This window comes from Ochotona curzoniae, unplaced genomic scaffold, assembly GCF_017591425.1.
Source record: "Ochotona curzoniae isolate NIBS_2020 unplaced genomic scaffold, NIBS_Ocur_1.0 contig_291, whole genome shotgun sequence".
NCBI lineage: Eukaryota > Metazoa > Chordata > Mammalia > Lagomorpha > Ochotonidae > Ochotona > Ochotona curzoniae.
In genome coordinates, this window is record NW_024465649.1 from 17,613,599 (window position 1) to 17,631,419 (window position 17,821).

General features: G+C 49.2%; 1 protein-coding gene across 1 annotated transcript in view; it reads left to right on the plus strand.

The window, feature by feature from the left end:
• LOC121155326 (selection and upkeep of intraepithelial T-cells protein 1-like) overlaps positions 1 to 15,593 on the plus strand; it is a 174,715-nt gene extending 159,122 nt beyond the window's left edge. Inside the window, exon 5 of the mRNA XM_040978620.1 lies at positions 15,562 to 15,593. Within this exon, the coding sequence (XP_040834554.1) occupies positions 15,562 to 15,593 (32 nt within the window). The remainder of the gene's footprint in view (positions 1 to 15,561) is intronic.
• The last annotated feature ends 2,228 nt before the right edge of the window (positions 15,594 to 17,821 follow it).

Sequence of the window (17,821 nt, forward strand, 5' to 3'; positions counted from 1 at the left end):
ACAGATATAAACCCTACCTACCTACCTCTTTATAGAGCATCCAGAAATTCCACAAAGATCTCCTTCTTCCATAAACCTCATACCCTGAGATCCTGCTTAATGCAGTCATTCATAGATATTTATTTACCAAGGACACAGTCAGCCCTGGGACTGTTCTAGGCACTGGGGATACATCAATAAACACCGGCAACATCTCAGCTACCATTGAGCTCATATTGTAGCCAGAGACATCAAAATACACAGAGAAACAAATAAATACATAAAAGCACTTGCTATGGGGATGATTGCTGTGAAAATAATCAAGCAGGATACAACAGTGGCCTCTCTGTAGAATGGCCAGGGAGGCCCTCACTGAGAAGCAATATTTGATCCAAGACCTAAATTATGAGAGGATCTGGGAGACATTTCCAGGCAACTGTAAAGGCAAATGTCCCTGGGCACATTTGTTCAGTTAAACAAGCAAGAAGGTGGCTCTTGCGGCTGGACATGGAGTACAGGGGAACGTGGATGATGGGGAGACAGGCAGGGGACCATGGCTGGGGACTAATTTGGGAAGTCATTTCAGGGTGTTCCTCATGGAAGGATCTGACTTATGATGTCCAAAATCATTGGTCAGGCTGCTTCAAATGGAACGGCCTTCGGAGGGAAAAGGTGGGGATATGGACATTCATCAGGAGTCAAACATAACTGAGCAGGAAAGAGAAGAGAGAAGTGGGCCTGCAAAGAAGTGAGTCCCATCTAGAATTGACTTTGAAGAAATGGCATCCTGAGGATTAGAAAAAACCTGGTGGAGCAAAGAGCACCCCTTTGGGTTACTGAGTTGTGGAGAAGGAGTCCTCTCCCAAACACAGGAAAAGGATTTTCCAGGCCATGTTTCATAAAGACTCAGAAGCAAGAAAGTCAAGGGTGCTTTGGGGGGGGCATGGCAGCTATGAACATCTGTGAGTTTTGAGGAATGACCAGTGAGAGGTAGGACAGTGAGTACTTAGGGCATGCAAGGGAAGAGCTTGCTTTCTAATTCTTAGGGTGATAGGGAGCTAGGGAAGATGCTAGCATGACCAAGTTTCTCAGTATGTTTACATTAGGACCACTCCCAGGAGCCCCAATATTGAGGTGTGAAGATACTACCACAAGTATTCGGTGGTGTTTCTGTAGAAGTTTCCTGATATTTGGCAATTATAGATTCTCCTCTTCCTGTGCCAAAGGCAGCTGGATTTCCCGGTTGAGTTCTTTTCTGGAATGTGTTCTACCTGCAAGTTCCTTGGACATCCAGATACCTGGGGATAAGTGTCTAATCATGAGTCCCAGTCCAGCCTTCACTGCCTAGTATACCTCACCAACCCATGCTCAGCCATGTTCACAGATAAGCTCAAGCCACGTGCCTGTGGCACTTTTCCCAGTCACTATGGGGAGTGGTTTCTGGCACAACTGCACACGGACATCAGTTGCTCAGACTTTTCTGGCCCTTTTGTGTTCACTTCTGCCATGGCCCCATCTCCCAGACTTTTGACTCAAGGCAAAAAGCTTGCACTGGGCCTCAGTTTCCTTTTCTAAAAAGGAAAACAAGTGGACTTGGGAATTTGAGATGTTTTCCAGGTCTGGAGCTGCTGACCTGCTTGCTTTGCACATCCACCCGTGGTGCGGGAGACCATAGGCACTGTGTCTGCATGGAGCCCACTCACCCAGTGGGCCTAGTCCCATCAGCTGACACCCCGTTGGATCCACGGAAGGGAGAAGCAGAAACCTGCCAGGATCTGCTGTGCCCTGGGTGATCTGGAAAATACCTGCAGTACCTGAATGCCCAACCCACATGCTCTGAACATTGCAGGAACCACCATGCACCTGTCACCTGGCTGCAAGGTGACTCTAGGAGTCTTTGTCTCATCATCAGCAAGATGGGACACACAATGCTATTTTTAGGGGTATTATAGAGGGTAAGTAACCCAAGGACAAAGTGTGCCTGGCTCAAAGAAGAACCTCCTGAAATAGTTGGCTGGGGTAGGAGTTGGGAGGAGAGATAGAATCAGCAGCTCTGCCTCCTCCCTCAGCCCTCAGAGCCATGGTTGGGTAGGTGGGGCCCAGACCTGCACCCAAGATTAGTTGGCTCTTGGTGGCCAGTCGGCCCAGGGCTTCCTAAGGGCATCTGTATAGCATGCTTCCAAGGCAGCCTGAGCAGCCAGACCAGTGAATTTCCACGAGCCAGGCGACCTGACTCTGGTGCTCACACCTCAGGAATCTGAGGCACTGGCCAAGCTTAGGCTGCAGGAAGGGGAGGTGAGTGCTGGTCAGCTGCATGTCCTGGAGCAACGGCCCTCCAGAGGGGAAAGGTAAATACGGAGAGTCTTGCTGGGGCTTGCTCATAAGGAGACACCTCCCCGGGGATATCCTGGGATCCCATGCTGGAGTGTCTTGTTCAAGTCTCAGCTCTGCTTCCAATTCAAGCTTCCTGCTATGGCACACCTTGGGAGGCAGCAGGGGATGGCTCATACCTAAGCCTCTGTCCCCTAGACAGGACACACTGATCAAGTTCCAGGCTGTAGGCTTCAGAAGGCTGTTGAAGGCATTTAGAAAGTGAACAAATTAATGGAAGGTCTCTCTCTCTCTCTCTCTCCTCCAAGGTCTTCGCTGGACAACTGAGCTTGAGCATCTGGCCCAGCAGAGATACCTCCTCCAGGAAGCCTACAGGAATGACACCAATGCCTCATGAGTTCTCCCCCAACTCTGCGTGCTCAGGCATGACTTTGCCCTCATGCCAAGTACTTATAATGCACCCTGGTTTGTACACGCTTGCTTTTATTCAGATTATATGTCTCCATCAGTAAAAGCACAAAGAAGGAGGAGAGGAGTATACATTTATTGAGTCCCTCCTGTGTACTTGGCCTCCAATTTTCTAGCAGCGCTCCAAGGCAAGGACCACTCATAAGCCCTTGAGACAGGCTCAAAGAGGTAAACGTTTTGTTACTGGAACCCAAATCCACTGTGTTTTCCTTTCTTTTAAAAATATTTATTTATTCAACAGGTGAAGTATGCATATGAGAGAGAGAAAGAGAGATTCTATCCACTGATTGATTCCCCAAACGATCCCCAAAACAAAATCCAGGCACTCCATCCTGGTCTCCCAGGTGGATGGTAGTGGCCAAGCACTTCTGCTAACACATTATCTGCTGCCTTCCCAGGCACATTAGCAGGAAGCTGCACCAGAAACAGAACAGCCTGGCATTCTGGAATGGATGCATGCATCACAAGGTTTGCTCTACCGGATGAGCCACAGTGCCAGCTCCTGCTCTAAGCTTTTCTAAAAGTCACCTTTCCTTCCAGGCCCAGCTTCTCTGCAGCATACAAGGTCCTCCATGGGGAAGAAAATTGCCTTCTGTGCCTGCAGTGTGGTAAGTATGGGAAATGCTGCTTATCACACATCCCTCTCGCCTCCATGTCCATTGTAGCATATTCAGGGCTCTGAGAAGTTTTGTAGAGAAGACACCTGAGTCACCTGACTTGGCCCAGGCACCCTGAGACATACCTTAATCACATGATCATTTCTGACATCCCTCAAGGTCCCTGGGTATGAACTCTGAGACATGATATCTACAAGTGACAGATTACCCAAAAGGCAGGATTCAGGAACAAGCCATCTGCGAAACGTATACAGCAGGACATGAAGGTTGAATTAGACATGAGCAAGAGGGTGTCTGAGGAAGGATGTACCAGGTGGTGGAACAGATCAAGGAAAGACAGGGGGTGGGCAAGCAGGATGCCAGATCAGAGCAAGGTGACCACAACCCCAGGTGAAACCTAGCATCCCCAGGGCACGAAGTGTTCCCACCATCTTTGACCACAAAAGGTCATCATGAAAGCCCCAGCACAGTGATGGTGAGTCATGCCGTCTGGAGTTGCTGGCAGGAAGCAGTAGCTGAAATGACTCTGTGTGTCCTCATCGCCCAAGGGGACAGACAGCAAGTGGGGTAAGGGAGGTTAGTTAGCCCTGGGTTAGGCCACCAGGGGAGGAGTAGCTAGCCCTTTAGGCTGGCCATACATGTATCCTGCCACCTTCTCTCTGCCAACAGAAACATTGTCCATTCTGCACAGCCCCATCCTCCCACCCTCCACTGTACAGCTCATGTGTCAGGAAGTCCTCTTAAGACTCCATTCACTGCTATCCTGGGAATTAGGGAGTCCCAATGCAGCTTCCCTCCATGGAAAAGAGTCTGGAGACCTGATGCTGCTGCTGACATCAGGACTCAGAATTTTTGTATAAAGATGGGCAAGGACGTGGTCCTGACATATTCTGCTCAGGTGTGCGTGCACCAGAAGAGTTCGTGCCGTTGGGGCCCCACACTGCATAGCCCCGTCAGAAAGCTGCTGGAGGCGAAGGAGCCCAGCAGAGGACTCCCACAGATAAGAACCCGTCCATAGTTCTCAGGCTCATCCCTTAGGTTAGCCTGGAGCTCTGCTTCTCAAAGCAGCAGCAGCAGCACCACTTGGGAACAAGTTCAGAATTCAAACTCTTCCATATCACGTTTCTCAGTCCAGTCACTCAGCATGCAAACCCAGTCAAGACCTGAATTCAGCCTTGTGGTGATTCTTTTCCACATATTTGTATTTTTTTTTTCTTATCACTTTACTTGAAAGGTAAAGAGATAGAGCTATCCACTGGTTCACTCCCCATCTTCCCGCGGCAGCCAGACCAAGCTAGGCCAAGCCAAAGGCAATAGCTTAGTCTGGGTCTCCCACTTGGGTAGCAGGGGCCTACGTACTTGAGCCACCACCTGCTGTTTCCCAGGGTGTGCATAAGCAAGAAGCTGGATTGAAAGTGGAGCAGCTGGGATCAGAACCAGGCCATCCAACAGCATCCCAATTGTCTTAAATGCTGCATGGCAAGCCCATTTCCCTGCGGTGATGCTGGAGCACACTATAGTTTGAGAATCACCAACCCATCAGTCTGTGCTAATACTTGCTTCTCCGGAGAAAGAAATGTTCTTACCCGAGGCAGTGGCAAGTATCTCAGCCAGGACAAGTGTTCAGTCCCAGGACTCTCAGCCCACAAGCTCCAAAGCTGGGCCTCCACCGACCCAGTAAACCGCTCCCCTAGGACTCCAGGATTCCTGCTCTTTAGGGGGAATAGCTTCCCCACAGCAAGACAGGGCTGTCTGCTCTGGGGACTGAGAAAGCTGCCTGCTTAGCCCCAAGATGGTCTTAATTGGCTCATTAATAGCTGTGATTAGCGAGAATGGAGAAGCCTTGATCTTTGAAGTCCCTGGGCTGTGCTAGAAGCTCCTGCAGGGGGGCTTGCTGTGGCTAATTAGAGCTGAGCTGTGTTTCCTGTCAAGGACCCAGAGTGTTAATGGCTCAAGCAAGAAAAATTAAGCTTCAATTTCCATTCTGGGGTAATGGATAGAGCCTAAGGAATGAAGAGGAGAAGAAAAGGCTTTTTAAAGGCACAGAATCCCCAAGCTGGAAGCAGAGCTCCAGGTCAGTTCTGAATCAGGTAGCCAAAGAGGTGCTTCTGGCCTGGGAGGCGGTGCGGGGGGGAGGGGAAGAGGGGAACACGGGATGAGGAGGGCAGGCTGGGATGCCCACAGTGGCAGTCCCAGGCAGGCCATCACCTTCATTTGTGCTGTGACTGTGATTTCTGAACATTTTGCCTTCCAGCCCCTGTTTGAACCTACTCAGGTGGGCGTGAACCATTAATGGTGAAGGAGCGATAAGTCAGTCCTGGTGTTAATAGGATCTCAGGGACTGTCAGGGCTCTGGTCCCAAAGGTCAAACCCACTGTGGCTCCCCTTCAGTGCTCTAACTACCCCTGCTAATTGATCAATCATCTTCCCTGAAGTACTCACAGTAGCCTGGATGCCACACCCTCTCCCTGACTCCTGGCTCACCCTGTGATCTTTCTCGTGCATGCGCTATGATATCTGTTGTGGAACCTTCACCGGAGCATACATCAGGCATTTGGACTTACAGCCGCTGAACTTGTGGGCCAAACAAACCTCTCTTGCCACAATTCGGAGCTTGTCTTGGATATTGTGTTGTAAAAAAAGTTGATTAACACACATTCATATGCAAGCTCCGCAGGTGTGCCAGTAGTGAGTCTGAAAGTTTGATGTCACCTCTGCCTCCCCAGAGCCAAGTGCTGCAGGGCCCAGCAATAATCGGTGAGTGTTGGCTGAGTGAATGAATGCATGGAGGGGCATTCTGATCCAGAAAATTGCTCTCTGTACTCTCCAAAGCAAAGCCAGTGCCTGTGGTTCTCTACTCCTCCTTCCCAGGAGTGGTGAGCAGGGGATGGGTGGAACAGTGTCAAAGGAACTCATGGAAGGGCTTCCCAATGCAAGTAATACTCACAAGAGGCAGGAACTTGCACCCAGTCTCAGGAATATACCTTCCTCGGCAGAGAAAGAGTTAACCTACTTGCTTTGGCCTTCCCTAGCCCGCTCAGCCCCTTCCCCTCCAGAACTTAAACCAAATTAGAAGGGAGTCACTGATGATTGGTTCTTTCAGGCCAGGCAGAGCAAACAAGGCCATGGGTAGGGCTGGGTCTAACCCAGCTGAGAGCCCTGTAAGGCAGAGCAGAAAGGGCCAAATGACCACTGCCACCTAAGTGCCCTCCACATAGTTTGGGTTGAGGGAGATTGGCCAGTGCAAGGGCCTACTCAGATGCTTATAGCTGCCCTGGGTTTTATATGTTCCTCAGGAGACTATGTATCCTTGGCGGCCTAGCAATGAAGGTCAACATGATGAAAAGGAGAATGAACCAAGAGGCCTTGGCTCTTTCATTGACCTTGCTGCTTCCTCAAAATACATGCAATCCATGGAATGGGACAGTAACACCACCAGGGTTATTGGGACATGCAATGAGAAGGTCCAAGGTTTGACGTTCTGAATTACTCCAGGACACTGTTGTGTAGCACACTACCATAAAGACTGGAAGTGGTGACACCTGTGGAAAGAAAAACTGCATCACCTACGGGGATGCGAAACTCACTTCCCCAGCACACACTCGGTGGCAGGTCCTGTCTATAGCACAGTACCATGTGTGACTTCACCAATGTTCACAGTCCAAATTCAGAGCAGGGAGTAACCCCATGAAAGAGATGGGGAAACTGAGGCCAAGAAGACTCGAAGAGCACCAGGTGCTCCCTGGTGGTCTCAATGGCCAAGGCTGAGCCAGGTTTGAAACCCTCGGCTCCCAGACCCTTCCCATTCATGCTACCTCCCCAAGTTACAGACACCCCAGCTCCATCTCAGCTGTAAATATGTGCCCTCTCTTTGCCACATCCTTGCTGCTGTGCCTGCCGGTATCCTACCCACCCTTCCAAGAGCTACTCAGCAAGCACATGCCCATCCCTCCCCAGGACCACCTCATCCAAGAGCCGCTGCTTCTGTTATGGTTGCAATTAGCAGAGCAGCACGGACTGCAGCCTGCCTTCTATTGGAAAGAATTACACGAACCTGTCCTTCTCCTTCCAAACTGGGAACCCTGGGAAGACTCAACCTTGTTGTACTCATCTCTGAGCTCCTATACACCACCCAGACACACAGCTCAGGTCAGAGCCATGCGCACAAGAGAGACACAGAAAAGATGCAACGTCCATCTGTCCCTTCTTCAGGCTGTTGCCTACCTGGGTGGGAAAAGTAGACTTGATCAGTGCTTCCAAATGGCTGGGCTTAAGTCTTAGCCAGCCAGCTGCCCTTGCTACTCTTCTGACCTTTTTCCAGCAACACTGGCCTCTCTTGTTCTTCCTTCAGGACACTGACCAGCCCTGCACAGGACCTTTGCAGCTGCTGCTTTCTCCACCTGAAATGATCTTTCCCCAGATCTTCTCATGGCTCCTTGCTTCACCTTTCCTGACCACAAACAAACAAAAACTTCTCCCTCTCTCATCCAGCATTCTCCATTCCCTTCTTCTGCTTTATTTCTTTCTGTGGCATTTATCAACATCTGAGGTTACATCAGAATTATCTGAGGAGTTTATTATAAAATACAGAATCCTGGCCCTCACTGCTCCACATAAATCCAGATCCCAGCAGTGGACATGGGACACTGGCCATTTGTATTTGATAAACACCCTCTTGGCAATTCTACAGCACAAACAAGACTGGAAATGAAAGAAACCAAGATACTTCCATCAACCAATCCTGGCCTCAACCCTCCCCCACCTGCCAATGTTTTCTGGCACTGAATGGAACTGTCCACTGCACTCCCCAAACAGAATCCATTTTGGATTACTGCCCAGCTTTGGCTTACTCTGTCAGTGTGTCTCAGTGGCCTCCCCAGGATCTCAACTCACTCTCCAGGGCTCTGTGGTGACATCACCATCTTAAGGAGGCCTATCTGTTCCTTTTTTGTGCCCTGCCTGTGTCTGAGTCCCTAGCTCCCTCCTCCTGGCAGGATCTTGCACAGTCCTTCGGTACAGGACTCACTACCCTTTTGTTAGAATCAGTCCTCCAGAGACTTGTCCTCTGCAGCCAACCACAACTCTGCCTGAGATACCAACAGAACAGAATGAATGGGCACTCCCAGTGCCCAGGTCCAGGCAGTACCTGGCTCATGGCCATTGCTTCCTTAACCTGAGTGTGCAAGTGGACACCCTGACGAATATGTGAGTAGTGAGGTGGATGCATGCTCAGCAAAGCCACAAGTTGGAAGACTGGTAGACTTGATTTTCAAACTAAACTCCCATGGTGTGGTTTTACCTAAGTGCAGCCTATCTTCATTACCACCTCATACCTGCTCTTAGGATGCACGAGACCATGAAACTCCCTTCTATCCATCCATCATTGGATGTGACCCTGCCTAGCTGGGGAGCCCTGTTCTTCCCAAAGGCCTTCCCTTGTTTGAATGGGACCCCAAATCTCCTGCCATGCAGGTTCCTGATATACCAGTGATCCTTGAATAGTATTTTTGTTCATGGAAAGGACATTCTCTCATGTTCCTTACACTGGGTGACACAGCCTCTACACCAGTGTAGCTACTACACCGTGGAATGCAAGGCAACCTGCCCCTGATGGTGCTTGAGCAGAAAGGAAAAGCCCCCCTACACACACACACACACACACACTCATAGAGAAGTGACTGGACAGCACTCATATTTGGCACGGACCATCAGAGGCTGCTGGGTGTGGCCTCCTCCCTCTGCAGATGACCAGAGAAGTCTGCAACCATCAATACACTCGCATAAAGTCTCCTGGCCTTTGTGGGGTCAGCTCCGTTCAGTGCGAGGCTGCCCCTTCCCCACCTCTCACCCCTCGCCTGCCAGGGAACGGCTGCACTTCCTCTGAACAAGGGCCGTGGTTTATGTTGGCTGGGCCCCCTCAGCGCCAAGCTCTCCAGGGCCGCCAAGTGCCCTGTCGGCCAGCAGCTGAGGCCTGTCTGGCAGGACATATTTGGATGATGAAGCCATGCTGTGTGTTAAACTAGGCCCAAGAAAGAGCAGCTTGACTTGGATGTCCACCAAAGGCTGCCAGGCTTGGCTCCTATCCATGAGTTGGGCAACAAGGCTGTCTGGCAGTGGATGGGGCAGTGCTTCCTTGGCAAGCGGGGTGAGGCTGGTCCGGTAGAGCATAACCCTGGGGCAAGCTGTCCTCTCCAAGCTTGGCTGGCCCAGCCAGTATGAGCAGGGAGAGAACCCAGCACCAGGAACCAGCAGATGGGAACTTAGACACAGCTCCAGCACTGACTCCTTTTGGGTGACCCTGGGCCAGTTGCTTGTCTTCCTACTTGCATTGTAACTTCTCATCTGTAAAGTGGGAAGGGTTTCCTTGCCTGCCTAAGGGAATGCATGAGAGATCTGAAAGGGACCTACTCTCTTAAAGCCTCAGCTTCCTCATCCATAAAATGGCCAACCATGGCATTTTCCTCCTAGAGCTGTGAGTGCCTGGGCCAGAGCAGGGCTACCTCAGGCATTGCTGTCAATAGGACCACAGTTACATGTGCGCAGCCTTCCCACCTCCCTGAGTCTCCATAGGGGTTGGTCTGAAAATCAAATATTTTTTAAAATTGATTAATTAGTTAATTTAAATGATCTTACTTAGTTGATTAGGGTACAAAGGGTCAAGGGCTACAGGGTGGAAGTGGGTAATACCATTGTTTCCACACTAATATATTTTTTCTCCATGTATCTGGGTTCAGGGGAGAAACAAAGGGAAAAGTCCCACCCAGCCTCCCACCCATCCCAAGTCCCCAATGTAAGGCACACTCCGAGGGTCCTGCTCAAGCAGTTTTGATAGTTCAACATTTCTGAATTGTTGCCAATTGCACCATTCCAATTGCAGTGAAATCTATTCATAATCCACTGGCTGACATAGTCTCTTCATGGTTGGGGTTCTGAGTGGGATCTCCAAAGAAACTTTATCTGAAATGATCCCAAACCTGATGCTTGGGTGAATTTGCTAGTACAGGGTTCAGGACAGTTCATCACCCCAATCACCTTTTGCACATGCTGGTCATTGCTGGGTCAGTTCTGTTTCCAGCCCTGTCATCCACTTGAACCAATGGGTGTTGTAGTCCAGCTCGATCCTACCCACTTCATACTTGGTCCTCACGTAAACCAGTGGGAGCTGAAGCCTGGTTGGGGCGACTCCCCATAACCCCCACCAGGCCTGCTCCCTACCCTGGTTCCCATGCATGCCAGTATGTACCGCAGACTTGTTCAGTCTGTCCCACATCCCTTCTAGCTCTGGTACTTGTCAATGGGCATTAAAGCTTAGTTCAACCCAACCAACCTACCATCCAGCCCCCACACACATACTGGCAGGTGCCTTTCTGTCTAACCACCCCTGCCCCGTCCTGGTTTTCGTGCTTCCCAGTGGGAGTGGCAACCCCGAAGGAGGTGCCCACTATCTCCCTACTAGGCCACTTCAACTTCTGGATTGTGCACTCTCCAGGTGGTTCTGGCATTTAACTTAACAGAATTAATCCCCAGTGCCAGTCTCTTCCATCTGATGATGTAGCAAAGCCCAACCAACCCTCACCCACTCTAATTTTTGCTTGCACCAATCGGAACAGTCAGCCCAATCTGGCCCTTCCCCATTCTAGCTCACATGAGACCCTCAGGTGTTGTAGCCCTACCTGGTCTGGTCTGTCCCCATTCCAACTCATGCTCTCCAGTGGGAGTGGGTGTCCAGCAGGGGAGCCCACATTCCCCTTCTGGCTTTGCCTGCCTCCCCCCACCCCCACGTGTGCTGTTTTGGGCGCTGCAACCACATCTGGTACGGCTCACCTCAACTTGGCATTCCTTAATGTGCATTGGTATGTGATGTGACTAAAACTGGCCTGACCCACACTCTATGGTGGTGCTTGGATTCGCCAGCAGTTGATGTGACCAAGTTCAGCCTGGTCTACCCCCCACCTATGCCATATGTATGATAGCGGATATCTTCCTCTCGCCTGGTCTGGGTTGCTCCATATCATGGTTCTTGTGCTCACCTGAAGGGGCTGTGTTCTGATAGAGGAATTTCCCAAGCTCCTCCTTCAGAACCTCTCCCTATGCCAGATCTTGCACTTACTGGTGGTTCCATGGGCCAGCCCTCATTGCTGGCCTTCAATCTATACCAGTTCTTGGTGTTGGCTGTTTCATCCCAGCCAAGGCTTGTCCATACCCAGACACTGCTCACACATGGCTCAGTAGGGGCAGAGCCCCAGCCTAGTCCGTCCTACATCTACCCAGGTTCTCCAGAGTGCCAGAAGGTGAAGCCTTCTACCCTAGCTTGCTGTGCTCAGCCCCAGTCCACAATTGTGCCTAGGGAGATTGCAGCCAAATCCGGACCAGAACGCAGCCCCCACTCCAGCCCCTGCACCAACCAGTGGGAATCCCAACCCAACAAGGGTGCTCTTTTACAGCTCCCCAACCGAGTCTATTCCCAGCCATAGGTTGCACGTGTGCCAGTGTGTGCTCTGACCCAGTTAGCTTAGCCCCTCACCTGTTTCAACCTTTGCCTTCGATGCTGTGGCATAGTATCCCTGCCTCATGCAGACCAGTTGGTGTAAGAGCCTAGATCAGAATGACATGTGCTCCATCCTGATTTCTATTCTTTTTTTGTGAGTTGAAGTTTGCTCGGTCCTGCCCGGTCCGGCCCCTTCCAGTTGCAGCTTGGCCCAACCCACATCCTATTTTAGGATGCACCTTTCGGTGCTGCTGCCTTGACCTGCCCAGACTGCCATCAGTTCCTTTACCCCTAAGTGATTGCAGGGACCATGGTCACTCCTAGCTTAGCCCATCACCACCCCAGCTCGAGAGCTAACTTGCGGGACTTGTATTTCCACAGAGTTGGGCCCACACTTTCTCCACAGAGTTTAACCCCGGACCAAGTTCTCTCACATGCTAGTTAGTGTCTTGACCCCGCCAAATGTGACCAGTCCACTATTCCACCACCCAGTCAAGTAATGGTACCTAGCCCTGCCAAACAGGCCCCTATCCATAGCTTTGGTATGGACCGCGGTGTGGTAGTCTGTGATGCTCTATGCTAACAGCCCATGTCAGGATTCCTAATTTGACTGTGAATCAGTCTGGCCCAAATAAATCTTATGGACACTCCCCTCCAAACCTTCAGGTCTCAGTCCCCACATTTGCCTGAAAGTTACATGACCCTGCTACTGGGAATCACCCAGATTTCATCTCTCACCTACACTAAAGCTGGTCTTATTCATGGGTATCCCTAAACATCAATTTTATATCCTAAAAACCTCAGAGCTCGCTGTTGGTCAGCCAGCAGGCAGAGCCTGGCACCATTCAGTGCACTGGCCGCCCAAAGCCAAGGACTCAGTTACTGCCTTTCGGCAGTGGCTTTGACCTGAGTCCCCAGCCTTGGATCCAGCCTGGCAGGGGCACCCCTCACAGCCGCCACACTGTGGGGAGCTGCAAGCCTCCCCCTACCCCAAGGCCTGGCCCCTCCCTCCAAAACCTGGCGGCAGGGCGGAGCTAGGACTTTAAAACCAAATTTTGAAACTGAGGCTCAGTAAGTAATTTATGTACACAGGAACAAATACAAGTTGGTGGATTTTACTTTAGAACATCTGAGCTTAAAGTACAGGCACTATTATAAAAAAACCCACCTACTGCCCACTTTCAGACCTTGCTTTGGATGGTGGGTGTGCCACCCAGAACGATCCCAGTGAGGCCAGATAGAGCTACAATTGCCTCTCCAAATAAATTGGAGATGTTGTTATAGAATCCCCAAACCTGGTTTTGCTTGTTCATTGCATAGAAAGCCAATCATTGACTTCAGGGTGATGGAAGAAATTAGGCAAATTATTGCAAAATCCGGAGCAAGGAGCTGGGCAGTTGTTGCTTAATTCTGGATCCCCGAGGAATACAGGGTGAAGGTCCTTATAGATTGAAATTGGGGCTGAGAGGTGCATTTTCAACTTGTGTCCAAGTTCCTAGCTGGCCAGTTGGTGCTTGTGCCAACCAGGTGGATTTCAGTTGATCTGGCAAAGCTACATGTAAGAAATGACTACCTTCTGCGCAGATTGGAATTCCCTAAACAAAACCCTCTGGACAGTATTGGTTAGTGAGATTTTATCCATCAGAAAAACAAATGACAATTCTTGAGTCCAGAGAGAAGAACCTAGTAGGTCCAGCTGTAAAACTGTCTCAACTTAGTGAGTTTCTTTTGACAAAGGACAGACAAGGGCACCTTGGGATAAGAGAAACACACAAGAGGTTGAGTCCTGCCTTTACATTCAGTGTCCTGTCTCATTACGTTGAATGTAGCACTTCTGGGGGGGAAAAAAAACCAAACTTTTAGGAGAAGAGATAAAACACAAAGTGAGAAAGGACTGTCCTGAGCCCCCCAGGAAGCCATGTGCAGGCCCTGAAAAAATGGCCATAGGTTTCCAGTGTGGGCCAGACCTATCTCAGGTGCATGGCAACCCCTTCCAGGCCTCACAGCTTTCTTGCTCATCTGTTCCTACTTCCCCTAGCTGTGCCAGGTGAGGCTCAGACCGGGAGAAGCAACACAAGTTATTTCAGTCCCAGTGCTGTCACTGACTTTCTACAACACTTTGGGAAGCACTTTCAGCTCCCTGGGCCTGACTGTATCTGCTGGAAAATGGAAGTGCCATGGGCATCCTTCTCACACAAGTTTTGGCTCCTATAAACTTTTGGGCTATGGGATGACTGATGCCTATTGGCTGCGTGTTTTCTTCTATTTCTGCAGCGCTCCTAAACCAAAGAAAAAGCAAAAACAAACAATCCCCATCTTCATCTTCTGATGACTGTGGAACACCCAGGGGAGAGGGAATGCACGGAGGATGGCTCCGGAGCCCACATGAAGCCACAGCTCTGAGTCTGCCTGGGGAGGAGGGCAAACCCAGGCCTGCACCGAGCCCTGTGAACATGAGAGCCTGTAAGTCCCAGAGAAATAAACAAGCTTCAGAGTGAGAGGGGAGCCAGCGGAAGTCAGCAAGCTCAGAGGAACTTGAGAGATGGTGTTTGGATCTTTAACGCACCATGTTAATTCATCTGGGCTATCAGAGCCCAAATCTAAAGATTCAAATATCTGCCTTAGCATTTTTTTTTTTAATCTGGAATCTTCCACTACCCCCATTACTGTCCTTCCTTCTGAGGATGTGGGAGCCTATCTGTAATTTACTTTGCTCTCACTTTGACCTCTTCTCCAAAATCCTGAGCCTGGAAGGGTACTGCATGGAGCGCCTCTCTGACATCATTAGCATGCCCTGGACAGGGCCCCCAGGCAGACTCTGCCACGCTCAGGAGCTAGGCCTGTGGGAGCAGATGGCAGGTGTCCATTTCAGTTAAACTCATGCACGCACATGTAACTTACGGGCTGCAGAGAAGACAGATCAGAGGCAATCCATCCAGCTCCAGCCCAGCTGGCTGTGACCTTAGAGGAGAGAGGCTGCACAGAACATTGGAGCACTCAGATAAGGACACCCACGCAATCAGCTGATAAGGGAAGCCATATCTGCTCACTAATCAGCAGATGAGATCTCGCTAATGTCCCAGCTGCTGGGTGTGGGGAACCCTGAGGAAGCAGGACAGAAAGATGTGAGAATGGAACGAACACTAGCTTACACAAATTTAGTCACTGAAGGATGGGGTGGTGTCATGTCAAAGACATAAATTAAATTTAACTCTTGGTGTTATATGAAGAAAAACACCAGGATTTTCTGATTCTATACAAATTTCTTCTCGGGCCTGGCGTCATGGCCTAGCAGCTAAAGTGCTTACCTTGAACGCTCCAGGATCCCATATGGGCACTGGTGCTAATCCCAGCAGCTCCACTTCCCATCCAGCTCCCTGCTTGTGGCCTGGGAAAGCAGTCGAGGACGGCCTAAGGCCTTGGGACCCTGCATCCGCATGGGAGACCTGGAAGAGGTTCCTGGCTCCTGGCTTCGGATCAGCATAGCACTGGCCGTTGCGGTCACTTGGGGAGTGAATCATGAGACGAAAGATCTTCCTGTCTATCTCTCCTCCTCTCTGTATATCTGACTTTGTAATAAAAATAAATCAATCTTACAAAGAAAGAAATTTCTGTGTACACAGCTGAAACCAACCAAGCCAGGCAAGCTGTCTTCCTACCTCCTTTTTGTCCCCTTAGGTTTGCGGGCCAGTTCCTTCTACTATCTGTGATACGCTATGGGGAACAGTCACCCCTCTGCACTGTGCAAGCGTTACTACTTCCGACTGATTGTGTGCCAGTTCCTGTTCTCCAGCCCCTCCCTGTCTCGCCCACCTCCAGCTCCCATTCAGCAGTTACCACTACTCTAAGATTAGATGAAACTTTTTTTTTTTAACTTCCACACGTGAGAGAGGATGCTCTTTGTCTTTGTTTGGCTTCTTTCCAAAGTTCCATCAACGTAGCTGCAAAGATCAAGAATCCATTATTTTTTATGGCTGAATAATATTCTGTGGTATCTAGCTACCTACACATCTTATCCACTTTTTATCCCTTCATCTGTCAACAGACACTTAAGTTGATTTTCTATCTTGACTATTGTGAGTATTGCTGTGATAAATGTGCAGTGTGTGTTTCTCCTTCCTATGCTTATTCAGTTTCCTTTGTGGTTTCTATTTAAACCTTCCTAATGGCGGATGATACTGGGTATTTTCTGCATTCATTTGTTAGCCATTTGTAATTATTCGTTTGAGAATTGCTCAGATCCTTTGTCCACTTCATAACTTGATTGTTTCATTGTTGCTGAGTTTTTTTAGTACCATATGTATTCCTAATATTAATCCTCTGTCAAATGAAATATTTGCAAGCATTTTCTCCATTGTGTCAAATATCCAGTCACTCTGATGTTTCCTTTGCTGTCTGGAAAGCTCTTACTTTGATACAATCCCGTATTTCAGTTTTGTTAACTTTGCTTTTGGGGTTCTATCAAAAAAACCTATGGCCTAAAGTGATGTCTTCAAAGTATTTTCCCCATTTTCTGCTAATAATTTTAGTTTAGGGTCTTCCTTTGGAGCTCAATCCATTTTGAATTGATTTTATAGAGACACAGGGGCTCCTGATTCAATCTTCTGCATATACTATCCAGTTTTCTCAGTGTAAATTAGACTGTTCTTTCTCCAGTATAGAATGTTGATGCCTTCAACAAATATCCGTTGGCTTTCCAAGTGCGGATTCATTTCTGGAATCTCTATTCTGTTCCATTGTTCTGTGTGTCTTTGTCAGTGCCATGTTACTTGGCCACAATAGCTTGGTAGTAAGTTCTGAAACCAGCTATTATAGAGGCTGCAGCTTTGATCTTTTTGTTTGGGGTTGCTTTGGCCCCTTTGAGGATATTTGTGCTTAGTGCTATGCTTTTAAAACCACAGAAGGTCATCAGTTTGGCCAGTTTTTTTCCAGAATGAGGATGCATGAGGATGAAAAGCATTCTAAAAGGTTGACTATGAGTCATTAATTAAACCCCCAAAGTGCCTTCAGAGAAGACTGAAAGCCTTTACCCTGAAACACTGTGTCCAGGGCAGGTTTCCTCTGAAAGACTTCTCACACTTTGTCATTTTACTCTGAATGACTTAATTCCTCAGGTCCTAGGCTTGGTCTTTGTCTTTTCTTGTTCTATGGCCTCCTTGTAAGTGGTCTTACTCACACAATGACTTCAAGTGGTTATCTCCAGTGGGGATTTTTCTCCAAAGGGCTGCATCCACATGTTCTACTGTGAGCATTTCGGCTTGAGAATCCTAGAGGCCCTTACAACTAAACACAGTGGATTCCCTTTCCTATTCAATACTTTTATTTCAGACTAGTCATGAAAGAAGGGAGGGACGGAGAGAAAGAGAGGTGAAAACAGAAAGAAGAAAGGAAGGGGTGAGGATGGGGGAAGAGGGAAAAGGAAACAGAGAGAGGAAGGAAGACTTGAAGGAAGCTGGGATGCCCTCAACGGATGTCTCCTCTCAGCCTTCTTTCTAAAGTGCTTTCTAACTGGCTGGACCCAGTTCTGGGACCGAGAAGGCCTCCTGACATCTGGTTGGGATCTCCGAAGAGCAGCAACACTGATCACTGGGGAATGACACAGGGCAGGCGGAGGGCCTGGATGGGAAGCTGACCTTCACTGCAGAGCACTCATCCCAGTGTGTGGGTGTGTGTTTGTCATGTGTGATGTCCAGCTTTGCAGCATCAGCTCCATGAGACAGGGACAATTTCATGTTCATGCAACACAAAGGCACCCACAGAGAAGGCAGTCAGTAACATTTGCACCATAGTAGCCACAACACAGAAAGGATCTAGAAATTAATGGAGCCAAGAATACAATGGACCTCTGTACAGAAGAATATAACACTACTGCAGCACACAGAAGATGATGTGATTAAGTAGACAGACATTCCTGCTTGCGAAAAGGCCGATTTAATAT